This window comes from Lasioglossum baleicum, chromosome 12, assembly GCF_051020765.1.
Source record: "Lasioglossum baleicum chromosome 12, iyLasBale1, whole genome shotgun sequence".
NCBI classification, from domain to species: Eukaryota; Metazoa; Arthropoda; class Insecta; order Hymenoptera; family Halictidae; genus Lasioglossum; species Lasioglossum baleicum.
This window is the reverse complement of record NC_134940.1, coordinates 15,935,211-15,961,071: the sequence shown is the minus strand read 5'-3', so window position 1 is coordinate 15,961,071 and position 25,861 is coordinate 15,935,211. Positions and strand designations below refer to the sequence as shown.

At 42.6% G+C, this 25,861-nt stretch overlaps 3 protein-coding genes across 4 annotated transcripts in view; 1 reads left to right on the top strand and 2 right to left on the bottom strand.

The window, feature by feature from the left end:
* The window catches only part of Heix (UbiA prenyltransferase domain-containing heix), a 3,743-nt gene extending 2,330 nt beyond the window's left edge, over positions 1-1,413 (bottom strand). The window contains exons 1-2 of one of the 2 annotated variants that reach the window (XM_076434644.1): positions 922-1,413; positions 320-793 (exon numbers count right to left, since the gene is read on the bottom strand). The gene's annotated coding sequence lies outside the window, so the exon portion shown is untranslated. Of the gene's footprint in view, positions 1-319 lie in introns of both variants that reach the window. The other variant, XM_076434642.1, reaches the window with a different exon arrangement.
* Rfc3 (replication factor C subunit RfC3) lies at positions 130-25,861 on the top strand. Its single transcript, XM_076434618.1, has 13 exons — positions 130-288; positions 3,085-3,352; positions 3,438-3,502; positions 4,005-4,132; positions 4,212-4,374; positions 4,897-5,056; positions 5,128-5,339; positions 5,422-5,499; positions 5,565-5,723; positions 14,462-15,463; positions 15,676-19,197; positions 25,346-25,568; positions 25,706-25,861. The coding sequence occupies exons 2-9, from the start codon at positions 3,315-3,317 to the stop codon at positions 5,708-5,710; spliced, it is 990 nt and encodes a 329-aa protein (XP_076290733.1). The 5' UTR covers positions 130-288; positions 3,085-3,314; the 3' UTR covers positions 5,711-5,723; positions 14,462-15,463; positions 15,676-19,197; positions 25,346-25,568; positions 25,706-25,861.
* Positions 1,456-3,095, bottom strand: LOC143214064 (26S proteasome non-ATPase regulatory subunit 6). The gene has a single exon (XM_076434626.1). It carries the CDS (start codon positions 2,917-2,919, stop codon positions 1,720-1,722), a length of 1,200 nt encoding a protein of 399 aa, XP_076290741.1. The 5' UTR covers positions 2,920-3,095; the 3' UTR covers positions 1,456-1,719.

Here is a 25,861-nt window from a genome sequence, read left to right as displayed (position 1 = left end):
TACATGAGAATCCAAACTTATATAATAGAAAAGAACTGTTTGCGATTCACATTTTTCCATCATAGCAAAAATAATATATAGCTAATACATTGCTTAAAAATAAGATCCCATGCGACGAAGATGACAATATAAATATGTCCGAAAAATTGTTAAAATTAACAGATTTGGTCGAGAGGTTTGCGACACCGTTTCCATTCACGAATTTGTTCGTTTCAACAAAAAAACGTGTATCGATGTAGAAGACCTAAAGTCATTGGTGAAACGGCTCCGAAAATTTCTAATCGTAACGTAAGTACTGTATCGTCGAGAATGAACTTACCTACTGCTCGTTCAAAATAGAGAAAGTACCAGTTTCAGGTTAGAATTTCGATCATCATGAAAACCTCGAGATTCTTTCGGACGAAGGATTTTCACATAGTTAACATTTGAACTTCGCGTTCGAAAAAGAATTTCGGATGTTCTTCTTGTATACGTTAAATGTAACGGTGACGTGTTTTCATTAATTTGCACGTGGCGCTCTCTGAAATATTTCGTTCCTTTTTGGTACGTTTAACAGCAGTATCGGCGATCCTTGCTTTGTCAAAAGAAATTCGATACTTCTCTTAATTTGTTACGCGAATCTCAAATTTGTCATCCATTTTTTCGACTTTACTCCGTGACTTCGGAAGTTTCTACTTATTTACACCGCACACGTAGACGTCTCTTCTGTCCTTATTATAACTTTTTCGATTCTCTTTAACTTTTCGTATACAGGATGTTTGGCAACAGGTGGACGAAAACTTAGGGGATGATTCTCCATGATCATAGAAGAGGAAAACCGAGAATGAAAAATTTCCGGTTTCAATCTCGTTTTCAAGATATTAAACAATTAAAGTCTGCTAATAGCAATATGCTCTGTTTCCGTCTATCGCATGCACTAACCTGACATACACTCTTCACGATAGGTTCATATTGGATCAAAATTGACCCGAGTAAATATACCACTGTCCACGGCTAAATCGATCTTTTCTCCTTATTCTGGTGCTTTATTATCATCGATACAAGTTACAAGGATATATATTTTAGTACTATCCTCCTAACAATATTTTGTAACCGAAACACCAAACATTCATTTCCAGAGCGAACACATTATCTTTCTGTTTTGAAATTTCACTATCAATCGATATACAAAATAATGTTGTCTAGCGAGCAGGCTATTTGAGCATTTGAGGCTATATACCTTGTATATGTATATTATTGATTGTATAGCTAGGACATTGAAATGCTTGACCAGATGCGGAAATTTTACTAGAATATTGGACCTTCGTGTTGCAGAGTATGCTTATTTTAATAGTTTCTAGCTACAATATTGTACACCAATATAATTGATATTCACATTTTAGATTTACACTCAATTTCATATAAAAACTAATGCGTGCCGGCATCTACTGTGAAACGTTGAAACTACCGTGGTTTACGTATATTCTACAAATGAATACATAAAACGTTCCTAAGAACCTAATCCAGGCTTGTAACTTCGGTCATTATAATTTATAATTTATATTCCATTTTTGCATTCTCGAAAATTCTTTTCGCGGTCATCATTTTTATAATAAAGAAACCTATTTACAAAATTTTAGTCAATTCGGAGCGTGGGGGTTTGCGGAAGTTTAGCATTCTCATGTTTCAACAAATTCATTAATTCGCGCAATATAATATTAGAACAATAGAAAAGTAACTTCAAAAGTCGATAACTTGTCCAAGTTTCTTCAGTCGGTTAAGTAAGGAGTCTCCCCTTTTGATCGTGTTCTGGTAACTTAATCCGCGATCACAGGTGGCGTCAGGTGCCTTACCTCTGTCGCAGCCGGCAGTGCTAACCGTGACGATTGTTCCCGCCACCCTGTCAATCTTGCAATGCAGTTTACCGTTTGCGATGAAACGCGCCACTTCCTGCTCGATGTAGTCCTCGGTTACCCCGAATTCCGCAGCCATTCTATCAAGGTTGATCGTTCTATATGCCTGCAGTAATTGTGAGTATGCTTTCACGCGCATTTCCCTCACGTAGTAACGGTAATGGGGATGCAGTAAAGGGTTGGCCTTCAGTTGGGTTTCTATCCAGGCGAGATTCTTGAAAAATTCTTTGTAACGACATTCGTAGAAGGAAAGGAAATAGTCCCTGTATGGGAGGGACTCGGTGAGCAAAGCCTGTTGCAACATTCCGTTGTTGTTGACGTGGTGGTCGAGCTCGGAACGAGTTAACGAGATCATTCCGGACAGCACCGTGTATTCGACGACTTCTTTGAAGGGCAACAGCTCGTAGGATTCGAAAGTAGGGGTGCAATCCATTAGAAGTTTGCTAGCCCGCGGAAAGTTTCGAGTCGCCAGGCAATAGACAGCCTCGTACGCTTTCAATTTGTTGCGACAACACCAGTCGCTGCCGGACCCGCAAGCTGACTCCATCAGGCTCGTTATGTCTCCGATGATTTTCCCCATCGAACGACAATTGTTCCTCACGTACGCTAATCTGAACAGACAGAAGGCAGCTTCGACCCTAACGCTCGACGAATTCATCTCGTCGTTAAATATAGCGCTGGCTAGATCCGTGGCGCGATCGAGATCACCGATCTCGCACAGGAAGTCTAGCTTCTCCCGCCAAGTCGTTTTCCAATCGTCCAAAGTCGAACTCTCGTTCGACTCTAGTTTCTCCCACGCAATCTTGTTCGCTCGTTTCATCTCCTCGAGCACTTCCTCGTTAAGATTCCAATTCAATTCTTTGCATATATCCTCGTAATACTTGCTCATGTTCTTGCGAATCACTACTTCGAGGAACTCGTTCTTCAAGTACTCATCGTCTTGGTGTTCCTTTAAGGTTAACCTGAACCGAGTTTTCGCGAGCAGTATGTAATCGGGAGTTTTGTGACACAATTCGAAATTGCTCATGCTTACTGCACGTTCTGTTCAATTTTGAATTGCTATAGATAGTTCTACGTGTCTCGAACGTGTCTTTTAGCGTTCACGAAATTTTTGATATTTGTGTGTTGCGAAGGGATCAACATTAATTTGCATGAGAATGACGTGAAGACAACGTCGTTTATCTATTTTTAGAATTTTAATTGAGAATCGAGGGTTTTGAATTCCAATCAGACGTCCCAAGATGCTTTTCGCCGATCGTCGACCAATAGCAGCGATCCGTTCAAACGAGTTGCGGCGTGCTGCTGCCGCCATTTTATGTCGTGTCAGTTAACTGGTTAACCGTTAACCGCCAAACGTGTTGCCGCTAACCTCGCAGTGTGTTTACATCTGAGTTTGTAGCGTGATAACTTGAATTATAAACGATGACACAGAAAGCAGGGACTGTCATGAATTTACCATGGTAAATATTGCTTTTTCGTTTGCAATAGTTTTTTAATAACATTCGTCGAAACACGGAAATCGGTGACTTATGGTTGTTGCTTCAGGGTCGAGAAGTACCGTCCGAAGAAATTGGAGGATCTTATATCTCATGAGGAAATCATTAAAACAAGTTAGTATTTTGTTTATTTACAGATTCCATAATACAATATTTGGTAAAGTTGTCGATGATGTGGGTCCTCACCGATTTCGGTGACCTTGAAATATGTTCTAAACAGTTTGCGGATCTTTATGCATTTATGGCTTCTGAAGATTTTCAAAAAATGCTTGACTATAAAATTTGATAGAATTTAATACAATTTTTATTTATTCCAGACCTGCGAAAGCTACTACCACTGAAAATAAGATTCTATTTAAATCCATATTCTTGGAATTTGTCTATAAAAATTGCAAATTGCATAAACATTCGCAGTCTAGTTATAAAACTTTACATTTTTAATAACTTTTTCCTTTGAAATAGTTGGCAGTCAGCTTTAGTTTTTGAGATATTAGCAAGAAACTTTTGTAAGTTTGAGTTAGGTGTGGGTTAGGTATATATGAGTTACCATATATGGTAGAAACATCATCTACAACTTTACCATATTCTGCTTAACGATATTTTTCTTTTGTCGTAGTAACTAAATTCATTGACGACGACCAACTCCCACATCTCCTCTTTTACGGCCCACCCGGTACAGGCAAGACCAGCACAATACTTGCTTGTGCTCGAAAATTGTACACTGCGGGCCAGTTCAATTCGATGGTTTCGACTCGATTCTTTTCTTCTATTTATATTTTCACTTTCACGTGTGCTTTCTACTGTTGCTACTTTTCACTCGTAGGTGCTAGAAATGAATGCTTCCGATGACAGAGGTATCGGCATAGTCAGAGGTCAAATTCTTAGTTTTGCAAGTACAGGAACGATGTACAGATCTGGTTTCAAATTGATTATTCTGGATGAGGCGGATGCTATGACCAATGACGCGCAGAATGCCCTGAGGAGAAGTAAGTGTTGTCTGTTAACCCCTTGCCGTATCATTTTCTTTACAGTTACAGCGATTAAAACGTCTTTATCCCCAAAAATGTTGTAGAAGAGAAAAGAAAATTTATATTTTTTGTATGGCTACGTTTGTTTTAATGCTTAAATATTGATTACTAGACAGCGGATCTTCATGCGAAATAAAAATTTTCTACGCGAATTGCAACAAACTGGACTGAAATAGAAATTTGTATTTTTTCTTAATATGTTTAATGGGTTGAAAATAATATTACAGTATTTTTACATTCTTCTAATGTCTTCGCTGTTTTAAATTACACATTCTCATTTCTGCCATAAATGCATAAAATCCGCTGTCTATTGATTACAAACGAATCAAATTTTATTTCATTTAAGAAGAAAGACATAACATTCGTATTTGTTAGACTTTGCTTCAAATCTTCGTCACGAGTGTGACTCGTCAGAATGCGGCAAGGGGTTATAATACTTAGAATCTAAGGAACATGTCCCAACAGAAAGCTATGTTACAGTCATCGAGAAGTACACGGATAACGTAAGGTTCTGCATCATATGCAACTACTTAAGTAAAATTATTCCTGCTCTTCAATCTCGATGCACCAAATTCAGATTCGGCCCGCTGTCAGAAAGTCAGATTTTACCTAGGCTAGATGATATCATCAAGGAAGAGACGTGAGTCTGTCTATTTGCACACGATGTCTGTTTATTTATACCCGTTATAAAAAAAACGAATGTTGCCGTAGATTGGAAGTCAGCGAAGATGGGAAAAAGGCACTGGTCACTCTAAGTGGAGGAGACATGCGAAAAGTTCTAAACGTTCTCCAGAGCACATGGCTCGCTTTCGGTAAGGTCACGGAGGAGACTGTTTATACCTGCGTCGGGCATCCTCTTCCAATAGACATAAAGAACATCGTGAACTGGTTATTGAACGAGTCGTACGAGCTGTGCTACGGCAGTATCCTTATGCCTGTACCACAAGTACTGTTTATTACTCCGTAGATCATTTATTTATTATTCCTTAATTTACGGCTCCACAGAAATACAAGATATAAAGCTGAAGAAGGGACTCGCGTTGCAAGACATACTAACGGAACTACATCTGTTTGTCAATAAAAGTATGTAGCAGATATTACAGGATATTCGATGTAGTCACGCTATGTTCTTAATTATTTCGTTTCAGTTGAATTTCCGGACCAGATACTTATCGATCTGGTGATTAAACTGGCCGAAATAGAGAAGCGGGTTGCGATTGGTTGCAGCGAAACGGTACAACTGAACGCCCTCGTTTCCGTGTTTCAAAATGCCCGCGATATCGAGGCCTCGTGAGCTTTACATTAAGGTAATTTAATAAACTAGAAATACTATTTTGTTACAAAAGAATGCGAATAAAAGCCAACGGTGGAAGAGCCAGCTGTCTTTTTCTAATTGTCGCCGACGGTATCGAACGAAATATCCTTGTTGTTTCTAGGAAAGTGCGCATCACGCAACGCCTCCCACGCTTCCATTTCCCTCCATCTTTTTTTCCGATGCCGTTCGATAATAAATTACGTTCTCTCGTGAGTCCTATCGAGGCGGCCAATCTCCAAAAATAAGTTGTCAAAGTCCGAGTCACAAATCAGTCTAGTCTGAACGTGGATTCGGACGATCGTAAATTCTGTCGTTCGCAGTTTCTGCGATCGTGATCGTCTCTCACGTCTGCAGCCGAGTTATAGAAAACCCATCTACGGGACGATAAGTTTCCTCGGGGAGGGGGGGGGGGGGGGGCGGCGCGGCATAGCTGCAACATCATCGTGTCTGTATTTGATCGTACGAGTGAAACAGCGTCTGACAGTGGTCCGACAAATACTGGACAATCAGCACGCGAACACTCGGCGAAAACATATCCGGGAACCAAACACGCGATGCCACTATTTCCCACCATGGGCAGCGGTGGTCATCGCCGCATCGTGACCCCCCATGACCCCCCATGGTCCCCGCATTCCTTCGAATAAACTTTTATCGCGAGAAATCGAAATTCGTATAGATCGAAGCTTTTTCGTTCGACGTACGCAATCGTTATTTATTCACGGGTTTCCGCAAAGAGAGAGAAGCACGCTGATTTCTATAGATTCGGAATGGGAACCACTGACGTGCGAGAACTAGGTATCGGTCTCCTAAATCGTACCTCATCAATTTCTTCATAATTAACGACCATAGACGACGTTTATTGGTAAAACGAATGGGTCGTGAAAAACATAATAAACTGGTTCCCGGACTATATTTTATTGTATTCGTGTCGTAAATAATTAAAAACAAAAAAAATAATAAACACAGGCGCGATCGATGTAACGCGTGACCGCCTTGTTTTAACGGATGATAATCTAACTACATATTGTATGTATTTGGTATTTCTCTGTTTATTCGACTCGCTTGTTTATTTTTGTTTCGCGTTGAGAATAATTAATGGTTGATTGAACACGGATTATATACAGGGCGGAACAGGGTGTGCAACAACAATATCGTCGAATCAACATTTTTGCGGATTCTTCGAACGGGACCGATGATTATTGGACATCCTGTATTTCGGCGAATCCGTAGAACAGTCATTTTCGTGCAATTATTCCGATTTCAGCTTACCAGGGAATAAAGTGTTCCCCAGTTAATGTCGTCGTCCCTTCGGCGAACAGTTTCACGATCATTAACGGCCACCCTAATAAAATGTTTTATCGCGTTTTAATTGTCTCTCCCGCTTGGACGAAGCGTTTCGCAACTCCCTCGTCTAAACATGGCGCCGGCATTTCCGGTCCCCCGTTCTGTTTCTAGAAAACGCACGGCGGACAATCAGTGTCGTGCGAACCCACGAAAACAAGTTGCGATTCGTGTTCTTCAATTATTATTGGTTATTGAAAAACGAACGCGCACTCGTCGCATATAAACGCGCGATCCCGGACGATAGTATTGGCACGGCTATTAAACCAGCTTTTAATTATACGGTTCCGCACGAACGTGAATAACGGACTGATAAGTGGACTGCGGATTTTGTGCATTTATGGCAGAAACGACGTGGTTCGATTTAAAACAGCAGGGACATTAAATGAATTTAAGAATGTCAATATTGTCTTCGGCTTATTAAGATTGTTGAAGACGAAGAACACGGTGGAGAATCTATGACAGTTTCTGGAGACGTTTGAATTCGCTGCATTTTTGAGGGAAAACGGATCTTCAGTTCCCCACCCGCGACATCATGTAAAACTATCTTAGAGGAAAATGAACCCTGCTTTGCGAAAGTAGAGGCTTCAAGCTCTAAAATGAGTCCAGAGTTAAGGTTGTACAATTTGTTTTCACGAAATCATCACAATTTAAATATCGACAATTGTTCGACAATCGGAAATGTTTACATACTTGTTGGATTCATGTTTTATCCAGCCAGAGGTGCGGTCCGGTATTTACAGGGTGTATAAAAAGTAATGGTCATCCGTCCCAGGGGTGAATCTACACCTCTGGATCGGTCGCACGGGAAACTTGCCGCAAAATTGTTTATAACATAGAAAATTGTTGTTAAAGTTTGTTTTTACATCGACACCTCCTACTACTCGAGAAGAAAAAAGTTTGAAAGGAACCATATGTCGCAATTAGTTTACTACAGGATGGGAACAGAAATTTTTTCAAAAATTGCAATTGATCGGAATTGTAGAAAAATACTAAAAGTGGCATTTTACAACTTCTTTATGTGGGCCTATAGGATTGAACATTTTTAAACTAATTTTTGTAGATCTGTGTCAATTAAACATATTCTGAAAATTTCGTCAAAATCTACGAACGTTTAAAGATGGTAAAAATGGCAGATTTTTACCATTTTCGGCCACATAAAAAAGTTGTAGAATGCAACTTTTAGTATTTTTTTTTCAATTACGATCAATAGCAATTTTTGAAAAGTTTTCTTTTCACATCCTGTGGTAAACTAATTGCTTTAGCTTCCCAAAAAAGTTCAAATCGTATAGCACAATATTAAAAGAGTTATCGTCTTTTTTAGAGCGTCCGAATATTAATTCGGGTCACTGTACATGGTTCATTTCAAACTTTTTCTCTTCTTGATGAGTGGAAGTAGATGATGTAAAACCAAACTTTAACAACAATCTTCTTTGGTGTACACAATTTTGCGACAAGTTTCCCCTTTACAAATGACCACCGATCATTATTGTTTACTACCGATTAATGTTTATACACCCTGTACCTAACATACACCCCCGATCGAAAGTATGTGGACACTTGTTCAATTCTTCTCTTAAAAAAAAAGAATCTTTAAGGGATTTAATCAAATTATGTGATCTGCTTTATATATCATAGTATTGGAGAATTTATCTGAACAATAATTTATTAGTAGACTGCGGATTTGATCAATTTATAACAAAAATTATTATTTACTGCATAATTATATGTATTTACTGCATTTCTTTACACATTTCTCTAGGGATTGGACCTAAAATATATATTTTATTTTTTACTTATACTTTTTTGAACAATATACATTTTTTTTAACATTAAAACAGGAACATTTGTACTTCAAGACTATCTGTTTACAAATTAGATGTGATTATCGATCGTAATTTTGGTAATCAAATTGTGATGATCTCGGCGCACAGGTTCGATCAGTGATGAAACACAGCAATTTTGCAAATTAATTAGAAACTCTACGTTTCGATCCTGATGTGGATCTTTTTCAAGAGATAACTTTTGCGTTTGCTGTAATAGAGAAAATTACATTTGAAAATTGTTAAAGTGAACTGAGACATGTTCAATGTCTACCTGCATGGAAAGTTCACTTTAACAATTCCCAAATGTAATTTTCTCTGCAATGACTATCTGTTTACATCTAGTAAAGGCCCAGTTCCATATACAGTTGTTCTAAAAAACATTCTTAAAAATCACTTTTTCACTGAAGTTACACAAGCCCCTCTTAAAACACGTTTCGAAACCTTTTCAGAGGTACATATACACTTTAACTGTTTACTATTTCAAATTCTATTTTACCCAGCTCTGTGAACAATAAACATCGTCTAATAACGATCAAATAGTACAAAAATTTCAACGATAAGTGTCCACGTACTTTTGAGCGGGGGTGTATATCGAACACGAAACATTGAAGGGGTACAAATCGATGTCGGGAAGTTGGGGTTTTGTCGTTGGAAGTGGTGGGATTAGGATGAAATAAGGGAACCGAGGACTGCAAGGAGTTTGCACTTGCAGTCTCGTTGAAGTGCGAGAGATCACGTCAGGCTGAGAACGCGCGAAAAGGAGAGCCACCTAATGGCATGCCAGGCGAAAGCTGGGTTATTCCACTTGCCGGGGATTGGGTATAGACTGGCAGTGATACTGCACAACGAACACGCCTAAGCAAACGCCGAACCTCCTACATTCGCGTGCTGCAACGTGCAAGCTGCAACCAGCAACATTAGTGCGCGACATTAGCAGATCGCTTGCCGACGTAAATCGAATTGCGCGCCGAAAACCGTAATGGTTATCCGGAGATTTCATACCAATATTCGACCGTTGAAATCTCTCATTGAAATCCATCTTACTGTCGTTAATGTTAATCGATTCGATCGCAACACCTCGTATTTCACGAGGTACACCCTTTGACCATCGCACAGTGGGGTATTTGGCCTGAAAAAGTGGAAAAAAGTCGATTTCTAACTTTTTGTTGACCGCCGTAGTTAAAGGTCTGAAGAATAAAGCTGCAATATTGTTTTTTCTATTTGTACACCCGTGAAGTAGTAAACTTCATCGAAAGTAAAGAGATTTTAAGGCGCGCTTTGTGTTCTTAAACAGTCTCTAAAACAGCATCCGTTCATTGGCGATTTTCAAGTGTTTTAAGGAAAATTGTGTAAATTCTTGTAGTACAAAAGTTGTTCAGGAAGATATACAGAGCACTTTCGCACAGATTTCATTTCGTTATCATCTAAATTAGTATAGTTATTAATATTTGAACATTGCCAATAATTCTGAAAGTTCTTTTACGATTACAAAATTTTATTGACGATTTTGTTATATTTCTGTGTGAGTCAGCGTGCTCTTTTTGGTCTCATTTTACATTCGGTAAAGATTTGTGATCATAAGCCAACAAAGTTTGATTCCGGATATGTCCGGATCCAAATTTTATAGCCAATTTCATATTAAGCGTTTAGCAGCGTTTCGAGTACGCCTGTACGTTCGGCTACGCTTGGCCTCAAATGAAGAAGAAACATTATCCGAGGAAGAAAATGTATTTTCCGATGAAAATGAATGGTAATAATTTTCAAATGTTCTCTTATAATATATACCGGGTGAGTCATTTAAAGTGAAACGGGCATATATCTTCGAAATTAAGCATTTTGGAGAAAAATGTTTCAGACAAAAGTTGTATGGTTTCGAGAGGGGGCATAAAATGGTGTCATTGATTTGACCTTGGATAGTCGTTTGAAAATCACGTAAAGGTCATCTTCAATTTCTTAAATTGAAACCCCTATTTCTTATTGCATATTCTTGTAGCTTGTTTTGAGAGCTTTCCAAAAGCTATAATAAAATATTTTTAAAGTTATAGTATTGCAAATATTCCACTATCGCCTCGCTTTTTCAGGGGTTCTCGATAATCCGAGAAAAAAATGTTTCGAACAAAAGAGGAACAGTATGCAGACGTCTACAAATTTCAATATATAAAAGTTAAAAAAGAACTTTTTTTCTCAAAAAATTGAGGTAAATTCGATTTTTTAAATACTACAATGTATTTTGGATTTTGTAACGTTGTAGCTGATCTTAAGACGAATCCAACGATGTATAATATTATAACCTTGAGCCTATAAATAACGCTAAAATAGTTTTTTCCACTTTTTCAGGCCAATTAGTAGCTGGGTCCACGTAGACCCGTTAATATTTCTGTGCAGTTCGTTGTTTATTCTCGGGGTTTTAAACGATTTACTATGGAGCGTAACGAATTGTTTCATCCCGTTTCTGCGCTTGTTTTATCCCATTCCGATAGGGATGAAATAATCCGAGCGCGATAATACCCTTGGTAAAGATGCTTCTTAACGCGGAGTCTATTATTCTCCTTTGTTGCGCGATTAGTATTCCAGAATCGTAGTCGTAGCAGTGATAAATCCGAAATTAATATCGTTGTGTTTCTCGCATTGATTTGCCGAGGCCGATAAAAATAATGAAACAATATTCGAAAGTTAATTCAACACGGCGAAATGGAAGTGCGGCTCAGCCAGGTGCACAGGGGTGTGACAGACTCTCTGTTGGTCAATTACATTCATGGCATCGACGTTGGCGATCATGCAATTCATATGGCCAATCACAGAGACCTACAGTATCAACGTTCCAACTGTTATTTCTTGGTCCCGATGCTAAACATTAATATTTACCGTGGCGCAGTGGTTCCCAGTTCGAGGAGACCGGTTGGTTCGACGAAACCCATTTTTCCGCCGCAATCGATAGCTTCGAATATTCATGGAACATTCGTTCAAGCAAAGTTAAGAAGTTTATTAATATTCCAGCGGGCGAGGTAGAAATCGATTACCGATAGGAGAAGGCTTCGCGATTAAAACAGGCTCGAATTAGACAGGCGCGGTTGCGTTATTCGCGAAATACTAATTGGCTAGATGCTTCCGAATCGTCGTTGAATCCGCGGGTCCGGCGCGGCGCGACGCGACGCGAGCAAGTTTCACGCGCGCGTCCCTGTCAACCGGCAAAAATGTTTTCTAATTAACGTCCAACCGGCTGAATAATTCATGCGCTTTTAATGGAACTTTTCGGAACGAAGACTTAACGGCGCGTCGTCGTCGGCGAAAGCCTCGTTACAATTGTATGAATTTTCCTTTATATTTTCCGTGCGACCGCGATCGGGAACCGACGAAAAATCGAAAAAAGAACTCGGATTTCCCATAATTCGTATTTTGCATGGCCGAGCAAATATTTTAACGGGGAACTTTTGTGAGAAGCATAACCGACCGGCCAATCGATTTATCGACGAGCATTCGCTCGCCGGGAAAACAAGCGGACTGTAAATGTAATGCGTCGACAATGGCCATGTAAATTCGTCTGGAAAAAAATATCGATCACGTTCGAACAGCCACGGTATACGTATTTAGTTTATCTCACGCCGGACGCTGATTCCGGAAAGTCTGAGTCAAGTAGTCGTTTCCAGCCGGCTTTCTGTAATTTCTCGAAATTTCTCTCTGCTCAAAATCGTGGACCTAATCGCGCCGAGCTAGTCATAATTTCAAGTAGAGCGGTACTGGTGTAAATGTTCCTATAGATTCGCGACAAACTCAGGATTGCTTTCGTTAAATGCTCGTACGGTTAATAAGGCTGTCTATCCTGGAAAGTGGGCGTGGTTTCGTGGCTCCATGGAGCAATATCTATGACTGCCAGCCGTACTAGCGCAGGAAAACATGCGTTACACAACGAAGAAACAAATTAAAATTGATTTTTGAATAATATATGTACATTTTGGTACCTCTGCGTAGAGTAGGCGTCGTCCGACGGGAGAGGGTGTGGCTTCGTGGCCCCACGGAGCAGTATACAAGACTACCAATCGTTCTAGCACAAGAAAACACGCGTTATCCAACGAAAAAACGAAGTAAAATTGATTTTGCGAACATATTTTGGTTCCCTTGCATGCAGTAGGCATGGCTCGCTCGGTAAGGGCGTGGTTTCGTGGCTCCACGGAGCAATATCTACGGCTGACAGCTGTTCTAGTGCAGGAAACAAACGTTGCAGAACCAAGAAACGGATCGAAATCGATTTTCGAATATTTTGACGCCATAGGGCATGGAATAACTTTCCCGAGCAGTGTAAGAGTATGATCCAATGGACATCGAAAATCCTGTATCGAGTCAGGCGCCGAGCAGGTCTCCGTTGACGACTGGGCGGGCCCCCGAATTGATAATTAAATAATAATCATGCTCGATATCAAACGAAACTTTCGGGTTAATAAGAAGTTTCCGGGGCGAGGGCGCTTGCTCGTATTCGCGTCGGAGGGGCCGAGAGTGACAGAGAACGTCGCCGGCCCCGGCAGCACGTCGATTCGCCGAGTTATTTCAGCTTGAAAACTTGGCTCGCAGACGTGCCCTTAACTTTCCGCTTCGAAATAACTAATTCAATTAGTATATCAGCGCCGGTAGACCCGGGTTAACTACACCTTTGCTCGGTGTATCTAATCTTCGCGCGAACCTACTCGCTCTCCCCGACATTGCTAATCTCCCATGGAACCGCCGCCCCACCCAGGGAATCGACTGTTCCCTATCCGACTCCGTTCCCGTTCCCTTTCCCGTTCCAGTTACCGTTGCCGTTCTCGTGTAATTCGAGACCCACCCTCGTAAAGAGTGATCATCAGCCTGTTTGATTTGCCGACGATTTCACGCCCGATTAAGCAGCTTCGACGAGAGTACGGACTCGCGCCGTCGTCGTCGTCGTAGTTCCCGTTCTCGGAATTGCTCCGACGAGAAGGAACCTCGTCGTCACCCGATTCCGATGAAACTTTGCGGAATCCTGTAACGCTAAACAAATTTTCGAGTTCCGGCTGCTTAAGCCTTCGTTAGGATCCGTGGCTCATTGGGCCAATTTATTCCGTGGAGTGCCAAAATTTTCGGGATCGACGTTTTTCACTTGTCGGAATTCTAATCTACCTTAAATCTAGTGCTTTGTCTAGAAGGAGGTCGACGAAGCTTGTGTTACTTGTACAAAAGAAAATGTCGAAAGAAGGTTCTACAGCAAAACAATTGAAAATATAATTTCGCCGATGATAGAGCAGTGTTTGGCTGCGAAAGCCCGTCGGTCGCAATCTTCGGAAGAACGTTCGCTCGCGCCGGATGTCGCGTGGATTTGTTTTGTCGCTGAAAGCGTAAGAGGTCGTGTCGCGTCTACGTGACGGCGGCCTGGCGGTGCTGGAGCCGGGTGTTTCAAAATCAAGAGGCGTGCCAGCGTTTAGGTGGGTGTGATCGACAGGGAAGGGGTGGCGGCGGGAGGAGGGAGGGGAGCGGCGCTGCGTTTCGTCAGGGAATCGAGGATCGCGCGACGAACGTTTGTATTCATCTATTCAACGTTTATTGCACGTTACAGGAACGAAGAAAAATGTCATCGGTATCGCGGGTTGGAATTTTTGACCGACTCCGTTAGCTGGGCCGAGCAGCGAACCATCCAGCCATACAGCACATCCAGCCAGCCTGCCAGCCGGTGCGCCGCGAACGATACATCATTTAACGAGAGCGGACAAAGCGGCATGTAAGCGCAGCGCGAAATCGCCGACGGTCAGGAACCGAGCACAAAGGCGCGGCTTGAATATCGTGTACCGTGGTGCGGTGCCGAGGTCCGTGGCCCGTGCTCCGTGCCCCGAGCTCCGAGCTCGCCTGCTCAGAGCTCAGAGCTCGCTGCTCTCGCTGTGTGAGGGTGGTGGCCAGTCCACGCTCGATTAGCCGTGTCTCGCTGCTCCATGCTCCAAGAGATTGAAATGCTGCCGCGCGAGAAGAATCGCGGGGATTTATGTCCCGATCGAATCCCTCTCCCTCCCCCCCTCTCTCTCTCTCACTTACACTCTCTTTTCCTTTTCCCTCCAACTTCCACCCCGTCTTTCTGCCCCTCTCTCTCTCTTCTCTCTTTCTCTTTATTCGTATCCCTATATTGTGAAAGTACTTTCCTCGAGTGTCTAGAAACTTATACCTAGAAAGTTCCGAGTTTGGATTCTTGCAACAACTCCGCACTCCGCCCCGAAGTTGTTAAAGTGTCCATGAATGGACACTTGACGGCCATAGTCGGGGAAAGGGATTGCCGCGACACTCTTGCACCGATATTTAACGAACATCCGGCTTCCTCAGACACCGCCGCGGACCTCGCTCATGGTACACCATGCTCCGACAGTGGCACGGACCCCTGATCAACTTTGGACGCAGCTATCGAGCACATTTCACGCTTTAGAGAGAACGGTGGACTCTTGAAGATTTATCAACGACGTTGCCGTGGCTCCTGTAACCCCTACTCGGCGGGAATTATTTTTAGCGTGTGTTTCTACGGGTCGAATGTATCTGTTTTCCCTGTGGAACTAGATTATACACCGAGGTGCTAGAGGTAAGAATTCCACGAAGGAAAACAGGTTGCTTTCGACACGTTCGCGACGGCGCCCGGTGAAATGAACCATATTTGTACCGCCATATTCATGCCGGCGTGAACGTGCTGATGGAAATTTGTTCGGTACTATGTGAGAAAGATAATCTTGCTGTTACGTCGGAAACGACGCACGTTCGCAAAGGGTTAACGAAATCTACTCATTCATGTTTTAGATCGGTGTGTGTTAAAATATCCAAGGAATGGGATTGAAAGACAAATTGTATCGAGGAAATCGATCTGGAAGGGGAATTGTATGTTTAGATCTGGTTAGAATCTGGCCATTCTCTTGGTAGATCTTGGAGACCTCGAAAGACCTCCGGTAGACTGTAAATAGCACGGAAACACCGCGGAGACTGTGAACCATGGCTTTCTAAAGTTTGTAGACGGGATTAGCGGGACTCCTTTAAGGGACACGGAGAATTCTCGAGGCCCTTTTGTCTCCGAACACCGAGGGCTCCGTGAACTTGCGATAGACCGGGAACATCATCGATCTCCATTAAGGTCCGCCGAGTGCCCAAGGGATCAGGGGAGCCAGTCGAGGTCCGAGGTTCCACGGAGAGACCCCAGGGACCCTAGAGATCATCGGAGTTCCGGCGTAGGCAAAACCTCGACCTTTTCAGTCGACGACCAGCTCCGTCACGGCAACGGCTTATTCCGAATCAGCTCGCGTTTACAATTATTTGCAACAGGGGCCGACTACTCATCGCCGCGTAACAAGTGCATGATGCAGCGAGTTCTCGGGGCGTGAAAGGATTTTTAAAGTCACTTCGAGCCACGCTCGTCGGGAGATCCCAAAGGGGTCTGTTAGCAACGCGGTCGACACGATTGTAATGCTCATTAAAATTCAGGGCCGGCTCGAAAATAGCACGAGGAACGCGCGAGCGCGAAACAAAGCCACGTTCTTCTTCCGAGTGACAACCGCCGATTGTAATGAAACTCGGCGCGTGTATTCGTCATAAAAAAAGGGTTCGACGCTTTTTTTGAAATTTGATGTTCAGGATTGAATGTTAACTATTGTAGAAATATTGTACATTTTCAAGCTTTCCCGGCGGAATTAAGGGGGCACCAACTTGGCCTGTTTCCGTAAAAATAAGCAAGGTCATTAGATTTAAGGCGTAGATTAATGTGAGTTCGTTTATCAATATTATTAGCGGAAGAAAGAAATTTCATATAGGTACTATTTCATCAATTTCGTAGGCATTTTATTTTCCAGGAGCGAATCGATTTGGCAAATGAGCGGCTCGTAGAGCGTTCGATTTTTCGGCGGAGCGAGCAGAAATAACAGCGGGAGGAGCAAGTTGACGTTAATCGGCGAACATTTCTCGGCCGATCGATTCCTCCGCTTCCGGTTGGCTCGCTCGCGAAGGATCCCGCGATGCTTAGGAATTGATGCGCGCCGCTAAAGGAAAAAAGGACGGTGGAAAATAGCTCGTGATCGATGCGCGTCCGCGAGGCGCCGCCGCATCGCCCAAAAATTTTCCCCGGCAACTCCGTCGAGCCCGCTTTAATATTAACCGTGCTGCTCGACTATTTTTGCCCGTGCGATCGACTTTTTGCCGCCACGCCACGCCAAGCCATGAAGCGGGCCACGCCATGCCACGCGGCGAAAACTGTTATCGATCACGGGGGCCCCGGTCCCCGGGAGAAAAGAGATCTCGGAAGTTGCCGCGTGCTTAGATAACTTCCAGCGAACTGTTCCGGACCGGGTCCCGAGATAATTATCGCCCCGGCGTGGCACGGCGAGTTCCCTGTCTTCCAGTTTGTATATCAACGAGTCTCTTCGGCTGTTCGATCGATCGGAAACTCGGCTGGCCCCCGCGTCTTACGTGTTTCCTCTTCGCCCCAGCCCCTTTTCCGCCATGTCTCTCTCTCGCTCTCTCCTTGAAAAAAACTTGTGCTCTATTTTCTCCGTTTTTCAACCGACTTCATCGTTCCTCGTACAATGTCGCCGTTCCGGAAGAACGATGATGAAGCTGCGAAGAGAGCAGTTTTTCAAAGGGACCGTACGCAAAACAGCTGTGAAATTACCTCTGGCGATCTTCTCCGAGTTTTCCCCGTTAGTCTTTCCACGTAGCATTCCGATCTTTCATCTCGAGATACTCGAATCCGATAGTATTAAGCACTTCGCTTCTCGAAGCAAATTCTCCTCCGGTGAACTTGCAGAACAGCTAAGTACCTGCCCTCCGATTCCGATGGTTTTCGGATAGTAGGCGTTCTGCAGGTTCGCCCCTCTTGCGAGTTAGAAGGTTGATATACTCGTTGGTTGCAAGCGTTTTGTTTCAACGAGGACACCCGCGTATTGTAGCATTCGTTATAGGGTATTCTATAGTGCTATCAAATTCTATGTTGGCACGCGCGTGTCGTCACCGGTGGAGGCGGCACGGAACGCGTTAAATAAGCTGTTCTGATTTTGCGCGACTGTTACAGGGATTGGAATGGTGCGGAACGCGTTAATAAGTTCCAGGGCCGTTTGAATCCCTGGCCTGGACGTTCGTGCTCGGTGGTTCGAGCAGCGTGTTCCAGATCGTCGGCCCCTGGAGCGACTACGAGCGTCTTCGCCTTCGTCTTCGACTAATCTCGAGCAGACTGATCGAGCACAGCACGCCGGAATAGGTGTACGGTGGTGCGGCTCGATGCTGATCGCGGGGAGCTTGACCCGGTGAAGAGAGATAGAGAGAGAAAGGGAGATCTCTGGCACAGCGTGGGTGGGAAAACGGGGCTGAGATCGGACGAGCGGGGGTTGCTCGCCCCGCTGTCGTTAGTGCCGTAAGGCGCCGCTCAAGAACCTGCTACCACTTTCAATCGCTGGCAACTGGCATGCCGGTCACTGCCGGTCACAGACCGGCTCTCGAGCCGCCGAGCCCCCGAACCCTCGAGTTTAATGTCAGCCTCGCTGGCAATTGCACGCGTTTACTACGAGGATTACATCCAGTGTCTACTCGGTGGTAACGAAGTAGCGAGCCAATAAACTCAACGGGACCATAAATAGAAGCTCTCTCCTCTGCTCCGGCTCCCTCGGCTGGCCGGCTACAGAATTTTTCCACTCGAGGAACTTGTCACAAATTGTGGGACTACCGCGGTGTCGGCTGTAACTCGAACGGACCTTTGTCTTTGGGGAACCTCCGCGTTAAAGAATATTTTCCTGTTTCGCACCGCTGCAACATTATGCAACGTTGTGTTCTTCTGAACACTCTTCGCGTTTGCTTGACGATTCTGCTAGGTTGTTGCATATATGAAACGTCCAATTCGTAACAGTAGCTTGCACACTTGGTTTACAGGAATCGTCCAAATGACGGGGGTTCTAATTAATATTTTTCATTTACGAATATTGAGGTTGGCTAAAAATTTGGATAGATACGCTCTTATTATCTCTGTAACAAGTTTAGCGCTCCGTAAACCTAGTGTCGAGATATTTTGGAATTCTTCAATCCCCGCGTTTCTTCAGGGTTGATAGAACAGGCTCTGAACCGTTATTAATTTTTGTTCGCAGGCTCGCCTCTTTGCATTTCACTCGAACGTGCCGCAAACTCGGGAAGATCCACGGACAAATAATTGGTTCATTCTGTTTTGGATGAAACGCTGCGCTTGCGGGGGTGGAAACGAGGCTTATCTTTGCGGCCGCTTACGCTCTCTCTGATTTGACCCTCGCAGAGGGTTCCGCGTAGAGTAAACAGTAACCTGCTTATAACACCGGTGTAAGTATTCCTCGCTGCTAATTGTGTTACCGGTTACCCACGCAAATGGTGATTCGAGGGTAAACAGGGGAAACTTCATCGACGGGACGTCTGCTTATGCGTTGCTTCGAAGAATGCGTATTTCCAACAGATCTTCCAATGCTCTACGCATTTAGGCATTCTTCCACGCGTGTGGCACATTCAAACGTATTGTTCGTATATCCACCCCAAATTTTTCGTAAAAGTTGTTTTTCCTTGTTCAAACGGGGGTGAAGAAATATTTCTGCGTTTTTTCGCAATCCTCCCACTTGTTGCGTTGAGGAAAATTCCTGGAGTCGTACATAGTCGAAATTGACGAAAATAGGAGCATCCAATCTTTACGTCAACACCCAAAATATCATACGACGTTCAATGATATTGGAATTGTTAGATTTCGTAGTCTCGAGTTGTAAATTGATTAAAAATTATCTGAGAAAATAAGCAAGAATATGTAACAAATGTTAATTGTTTCCGTGGAAAATATTTCAAACCTGACTGCATGATATAGTTAAATGATATTAGTGTCTCTCAATAAATTAAATAAGGGTAGCTGTCGAATGAGATAGAAATTGAAAAGTTAAAGTGTACGGTGTTGAGAGTACTTTATCAAGCTTCCTGTATCTTGCAGATTCCACTGGAAGTGTTAAATGGAAAGGAATTTTAATTATTCACAATAATCCATGAACATTTATTGAAAAATGTAGGAACGAACGCGGAGATGGATAGAGAAAAACGTCGGTAGTTTTAGTGTTAAGAGGAGGAGGAGAGAATGAGATCGGAACCCAGTTTTCCCGTTGTTCGGGTTCGCGGGGAGCGTTCGACGGGTTTCGACGAGGGTCTGTGCTCGCGGAGGCCCATTTCCCGGTGATGTCGTGAAATTTCGCGTCATTATGTGCTCCCCGAGCGGAACAATCTCGCGTCGACGCGAACGGGATGACGCGCGCTTCGGATTCGCGGTTAGTTCCGGGCGGAGCGCGAGCTACACGCGTCGCGGCCGCGAATTATTTGACTGTGGAGTATAGTGCGCGAGGAGCATACACTATAGAGCACAAAGTATGAGAGCGCGGAGCGGAGCGTCGAGAGCACCAGGATAGAATCTCCCACGTGCCCTCCATCGAAACTCCCCCGCAGTGCCATCAGCATTTTGTTTCGAGCGGAACTTTCTCTCCTCGATTTGATCTCGCAGCAGTTTTCTTCGAGGGTGGGGAAGAAGTTAGCAACTGTGACCAGGGCTCCCCTCTGGCGTGGTCGGAGTCCTCTTAGATTAAACGCTGTATATTTCCATCTTTCTAATGGTGCGTTTGGATCAAACGAACGAATGCTCGTTCGCTCCCCGCTTCAACAAACTCGTGCAAGTCTGAACTCGAACGCAAGCGACTGTTTAGATGATGTTTATCTTGAGACAGCCAATTATGTATTACGGAAACCAGCAGGTATATGAAAAAATGTTTTATATAAAATATTCTTCATATGAAGGGGCACATTTAATGGCGCTATGCACATTTTTCCATAATGGCTTTTTGAGGGTCAGATGAAGGGCAACCTCATTTTTTCAAATGGAAATCCATATTTTTTATTTTATATTCTTATTCTACATCGAAAAATAATAATATTTCGTATAAAACATTTTTTTCCTGAACTTACCATTTTTTAACGATACAATGATAAATGTTGCAAAGCTTGCATAATGGCATACATCATGTATTGTGAATCTTCATCTAGTAGGCGGCAATAACGCCACCTACGATGCTCAATGTACTACACACGTATTCCTGTCACCGCTTACTAGATTTTTATGACTCCAGATCAAACTCAGTATTTTTTGTCATTACAAATATTAGGATATTCACCACAATTTGTTTAGTAAAACCGTGCACGCTAGGAAAAAATGTTTTGTGGGAAATATTATTATTTTTCGATGTAGAATAAGAATATGAAATAAAAACTACAGTTTTCCGTTTGAAAAAATTGAATTGCCCTTCATCTGACCCTTATAGCGCCTTTAAATGTGCCCCTTCATATGAAGAATATTTTATATAAAACATTTTTTCATATTCCTGCTGGTTTCCGTAATAATTGACTGTCTCAAGATAAATGGACCACCCTGTATATTTGGCTTCAAGTTTGATCGTTGATGACGTTTTAATTGAGTAAGGATTCTTCGAGCATTCTGAACGTTCGGCGAATCTGAATTTGAATTTTGGTCTAATAAACGCATCATGATGTTACAGCTGTCGTGGATCAAATAGTTTTAGATATTTGGTTTCAATAATTTGTTACAAGTACAAAATTGATCCATTAATATGCACCATTGCGCCGCGTTTGCGAGTATCCTAAATCGCGAGGATTCGCGGAGGGCGTCGGGCTAGCAGGAAGCGATTAACAGCGACGAAACTACAATTCCGAGCCGGTCGTCGTCCGGGAATATTAGTAAAATTTTATTTCGAGCACGCGAGGACTATTACCCTCTCAGGGCCGAAGAAAAACGCGGCCGCTGCTCCGTCTCGAGTAGAAGGAAAGCGACCGAAGACACTGCTCGTCCTACTTTCTTGCCTCTTATCCAGTTGCTTTTTGTTTCTCGCTTCGCAAATGGCTCTCTCTCTCTGTCTGCTTCTCCCTCTCCTACTCCACCGCCCATTCCGTCCCCTTGAATGGCCTGCAATCAAACACACCGTGAACACGCACACACACACGGAGAAAAAAAAGAAAGAGAATCGTGTTCCTCTCGCAGCGGGAGTAAGGAAGGAGGAGGAGGAGGAAAAATTTTCGGGGAAACCGGCTCGAAGGGAATAATTGTAAGAGCAGGATCCTGCGGGACCATCGATATCAGTCGCGAGAGTATTACTCGGCGCTCGCATAAATTTCCGGTCACAGGACCGCGTCGGGCTTTTCTTCCAAACCCCACTGCTCTCTGCTCTCCGGCCTCGCGGGGTCGCCGCTAATTAATTAAGAAGAATAATCGTCCGCGTTTAGTCGGAAGGATAATAATTACCGATATGAAACGACGCTGATCAAGCGCCGTCCAAGTGATCGACGAACGCGCCAGAATATCGATCGCGAAAGGGCCTCGAACGCCTCCGGAAATTACTGTTTAACACATTCGCTACCACTGTCACGGATATGCGACGTTCACAATCTCGCAGTTTACTCAAAGATAGTGTAATCAATTGTATCCTACGCTTTGCTACTTGAAATCGTAACACACAGAATAATATTCAGATTCTTCACGGCTTTTGCGAACTGTTTTAATAATTCGCGGAGGAGCTGCGCTATATTTAATGAAACGTTTCAACGGTGAAGGAAAGCAGCGAAACATATGGTGGTAGCGGGCGTGTTAACCCGTTGCCTAACAATTTCACTTCAGACGTCGGATCAAGTTCTCGTAATATCGGAGAAAACAAGTTCTAGTGGGCGTGCAATAAATTATAAGGGGAAAGGTTCCGGTCGAACCAGTTACGGAAATTTCGGGAACCGGGATCGATATCGCAACAGTTTTCAAGACCGGCTCTCCCCCATGAATTAGTTAGCGAAGAAACCGCAAAGCTGTGTTCCCGCGATGGCCGCTAAGTAATTGCCGCGCTTCGAGCGAAAACGTCGCCGATCGACGACAGAAAGAGGATCCGGGCTGGCTTGAAGAGGGCCGGGAAAACTTCGGGGAAACAGCGTTCGTCGAAAGCGGGGTCGAACGAAAAAGTTCGCGAAATAGGGGGCACACGGTCGAGGGCTGCGCTTCTATCCGCGTTCCTAGTTCCATCGGTGACCGATTCTTAGCGAAGACAACGAGTTATTGCTCGATCGGGTAATTTGGCTGCGAGTCGACGATTCACGAGCGGAAACGGCTCGGGCGCCGCCGCACAGTGGGCTGGATCGAGAATTTTAGTGACATTTTGTTATAACTCTTGAACCATAAGCGATATCGGGATGAAATTTGCACTGAAATTCATTTAAAAAATAGTCAATTTTAACTGTAGACAAATACAATTTTTTTTTATTTTGTTAAGCAATAATTTTTAGCGATATTTTTTATTAAAATAAAATTGTTTAAGTATAATCTTCCAAACTATTTTTTACTTACTAAATATGTGTTTTATATTTACATTTCATACATGTGATGTTTCATGGAATACGTAAAATATAAATTCGAGAAATCTTTTTATAATCAACGCATACAAAATGTACCGAGGAGGTAAAAACGCCTCACAAGCGTGTCAAAAGATATTTTTATAATAATTATAAATAATTTTTCAGTTTAATTGTTTTAAAATCATGTCCATTCTATGTATACATTACAAGCTTTGTTATTTCGTATTAACTTCATGTATGCGTAATGTGTTTATGAAAGATAAAAATATGAACAAAAACATAACAAATACAAAAGATGAGCCAATTAATCTTAGCAAAACGTTTTTAAATTGATGTTAACAGGTAAACTTTTGGTCAATTTGTTTAGTTTAATTAATTATTAAATCTGCAGCTTCTGGATATCTGCAGGCATAAAAACTGAGATTAAAATTACAAAATGATACTACAAAAACAGTGATACTCACTAAGAAAAACTAAGAAACTCTTAGTCCAGTTATAATATTACCGTTCACTATGTTTTCAACAATAAAATTAATAGATTACTTACATTATTGTTAAAAATTATATACTTGTTTTAGGTAGATATGAACTTTTAATGCAATTGCAAAAATATTCATATTTCGATGGTATTTAATTACTTATGTAGTACTATATGTGAGTTGCTATGCGTCAGGTGACACGTCCCGATAACTTTAAACAATCATAATTTGTTTAAACGGATCAGTCCGGATATGATTTTTGTGGGGATATGTAGAGGAAGGTCTAATGAAAATGATCTGATTTGTCCGAAGAGGTCCAATTAGGTCCATTAAAAGATATACCTTGCAAATTGTAAGAAAGTATATAGATTTTATTCATTTCATTAATTATTAATTTTTAATACATTGCGAGCAAACATCCTCAACTAACAGCATTAGTTGTTACCCCAAAGGACTGTTTTTCATTTACACAAAAGAGGCAGAAGAAATATTAAATAGGGTAATCAGGACACTCCTCGATGAAAAGCAGCAATTTTTGGCAGAAAAATACTGCATTCCAAATATCTATCTTTGTGAATTTATATTAACTATAGTTTTTGTGGACAAACGTGAATTTTTTCAGCTTCGATGATGATGGACATTTAGGACGCAATACAAATTTATTAGAAATCGATATGAGAAAGTCGACTTTTTCGTGAAATGTCACTAAATTTCTCGATCCAGCCCACTGTGCGCCGTTTTCTATCGAAAGCGAAAGAAAAAAACCCTCCTGAACCTTGAGGCTGGTTTGACTCACCGAGATATCGAACGGGAGTTTGCGAGTCGCTATGAATTAGAAAAATGTTGAGGTTACAGTGAACGCGTCCCCAGCCACTGGCTGTGTCGCGCGAATTATTATTCCGCAACTGCCATCCTACTTTTTCTCTTCGACAAGAAAGTATCGATCTTGCTGACAAATGAAATTGATCTTCTGGTGGACGGGCGAAAGAGCGCCCGGTAAAATTCCCTGAAAATATAAACGAGAAAATTTGTATGAGGGAACTCGCACTGATTGGCTCACGAGCCCTTCATACGTAATCAACTTCCACGTCGAAAATTTAACGTCTCCAATCATCCTGATTCGCACTTTTTTGTTCGGCCACCGGAGAATTAACGCTTCGACTGTCGACTCGGCAACCTCAAAAATTCCAGGAAATCAAAGTAATTCATGTAGCGGCATAAAAATGGAAAAGTTCCGGTTCCGGAAACCGGAAACCGGAAACAGAAGCGCAAAAATTCGGTTCTGTAGTTGCGGAATCAATCCCATATCTCGCTTCTGGGAGACGCGGCGCGTTAATCTGAAATATTGTCGATGTTTTCGTTGAATTTTTATCGGGTTACTGAAATTTTTCGGGTTCCATTTACTTAACGGCACAGCGTAGACCGCGTCTGGGAACTGAAACGCTCCGCGAAATTGCTTCATTGACCATTGACGCGATATCTGTATCGATGTTGACATAAAAAATTGCAACTCGAGCAATTACAGTTATCGTTTGACCTACAATCAACGGGAAATAATGGTTTTCTAGGGAAATGGTAACCGCCCGAATATTCTATTTCGGCTGAAAATTTGCCCAGCAAACGAACATTCAATCTATGTTGAATAAAATCGGGGTAACTAAAGCTTGACTACAGCCGATGTAAACACAATACAGTTGACACCGATACAGATGGAACAACGAAGCGGAAGGGTTGTTCGTCGGATTTACCCTGTGAGGACGGATGTCGACCTATCGAGGATATCAGGTCCATGTATGTAATCCTTAACACTTCATCTACCAATTTTCTAATGGTCCTTTTAAATTCAACGACCGTCGGTTGAGGATTTGTAAAAACAATTCGATTATCGCAATAACAGCAGATCAATATAAACCTTCGCTTTCTTCCAGAATTGAAGACATTGAACTCAGATTCCCGAAGAAAATATTTCAAGAAGTAATGGTCCAGAAAGAGTTAAGAGGGAAAGGAAAGTTGACAGGGGCCACTAACAATGGACTACCTCGTCCCGAGTCGAAAGATGAAATGATCGGCGTCGTGTCAGCCTG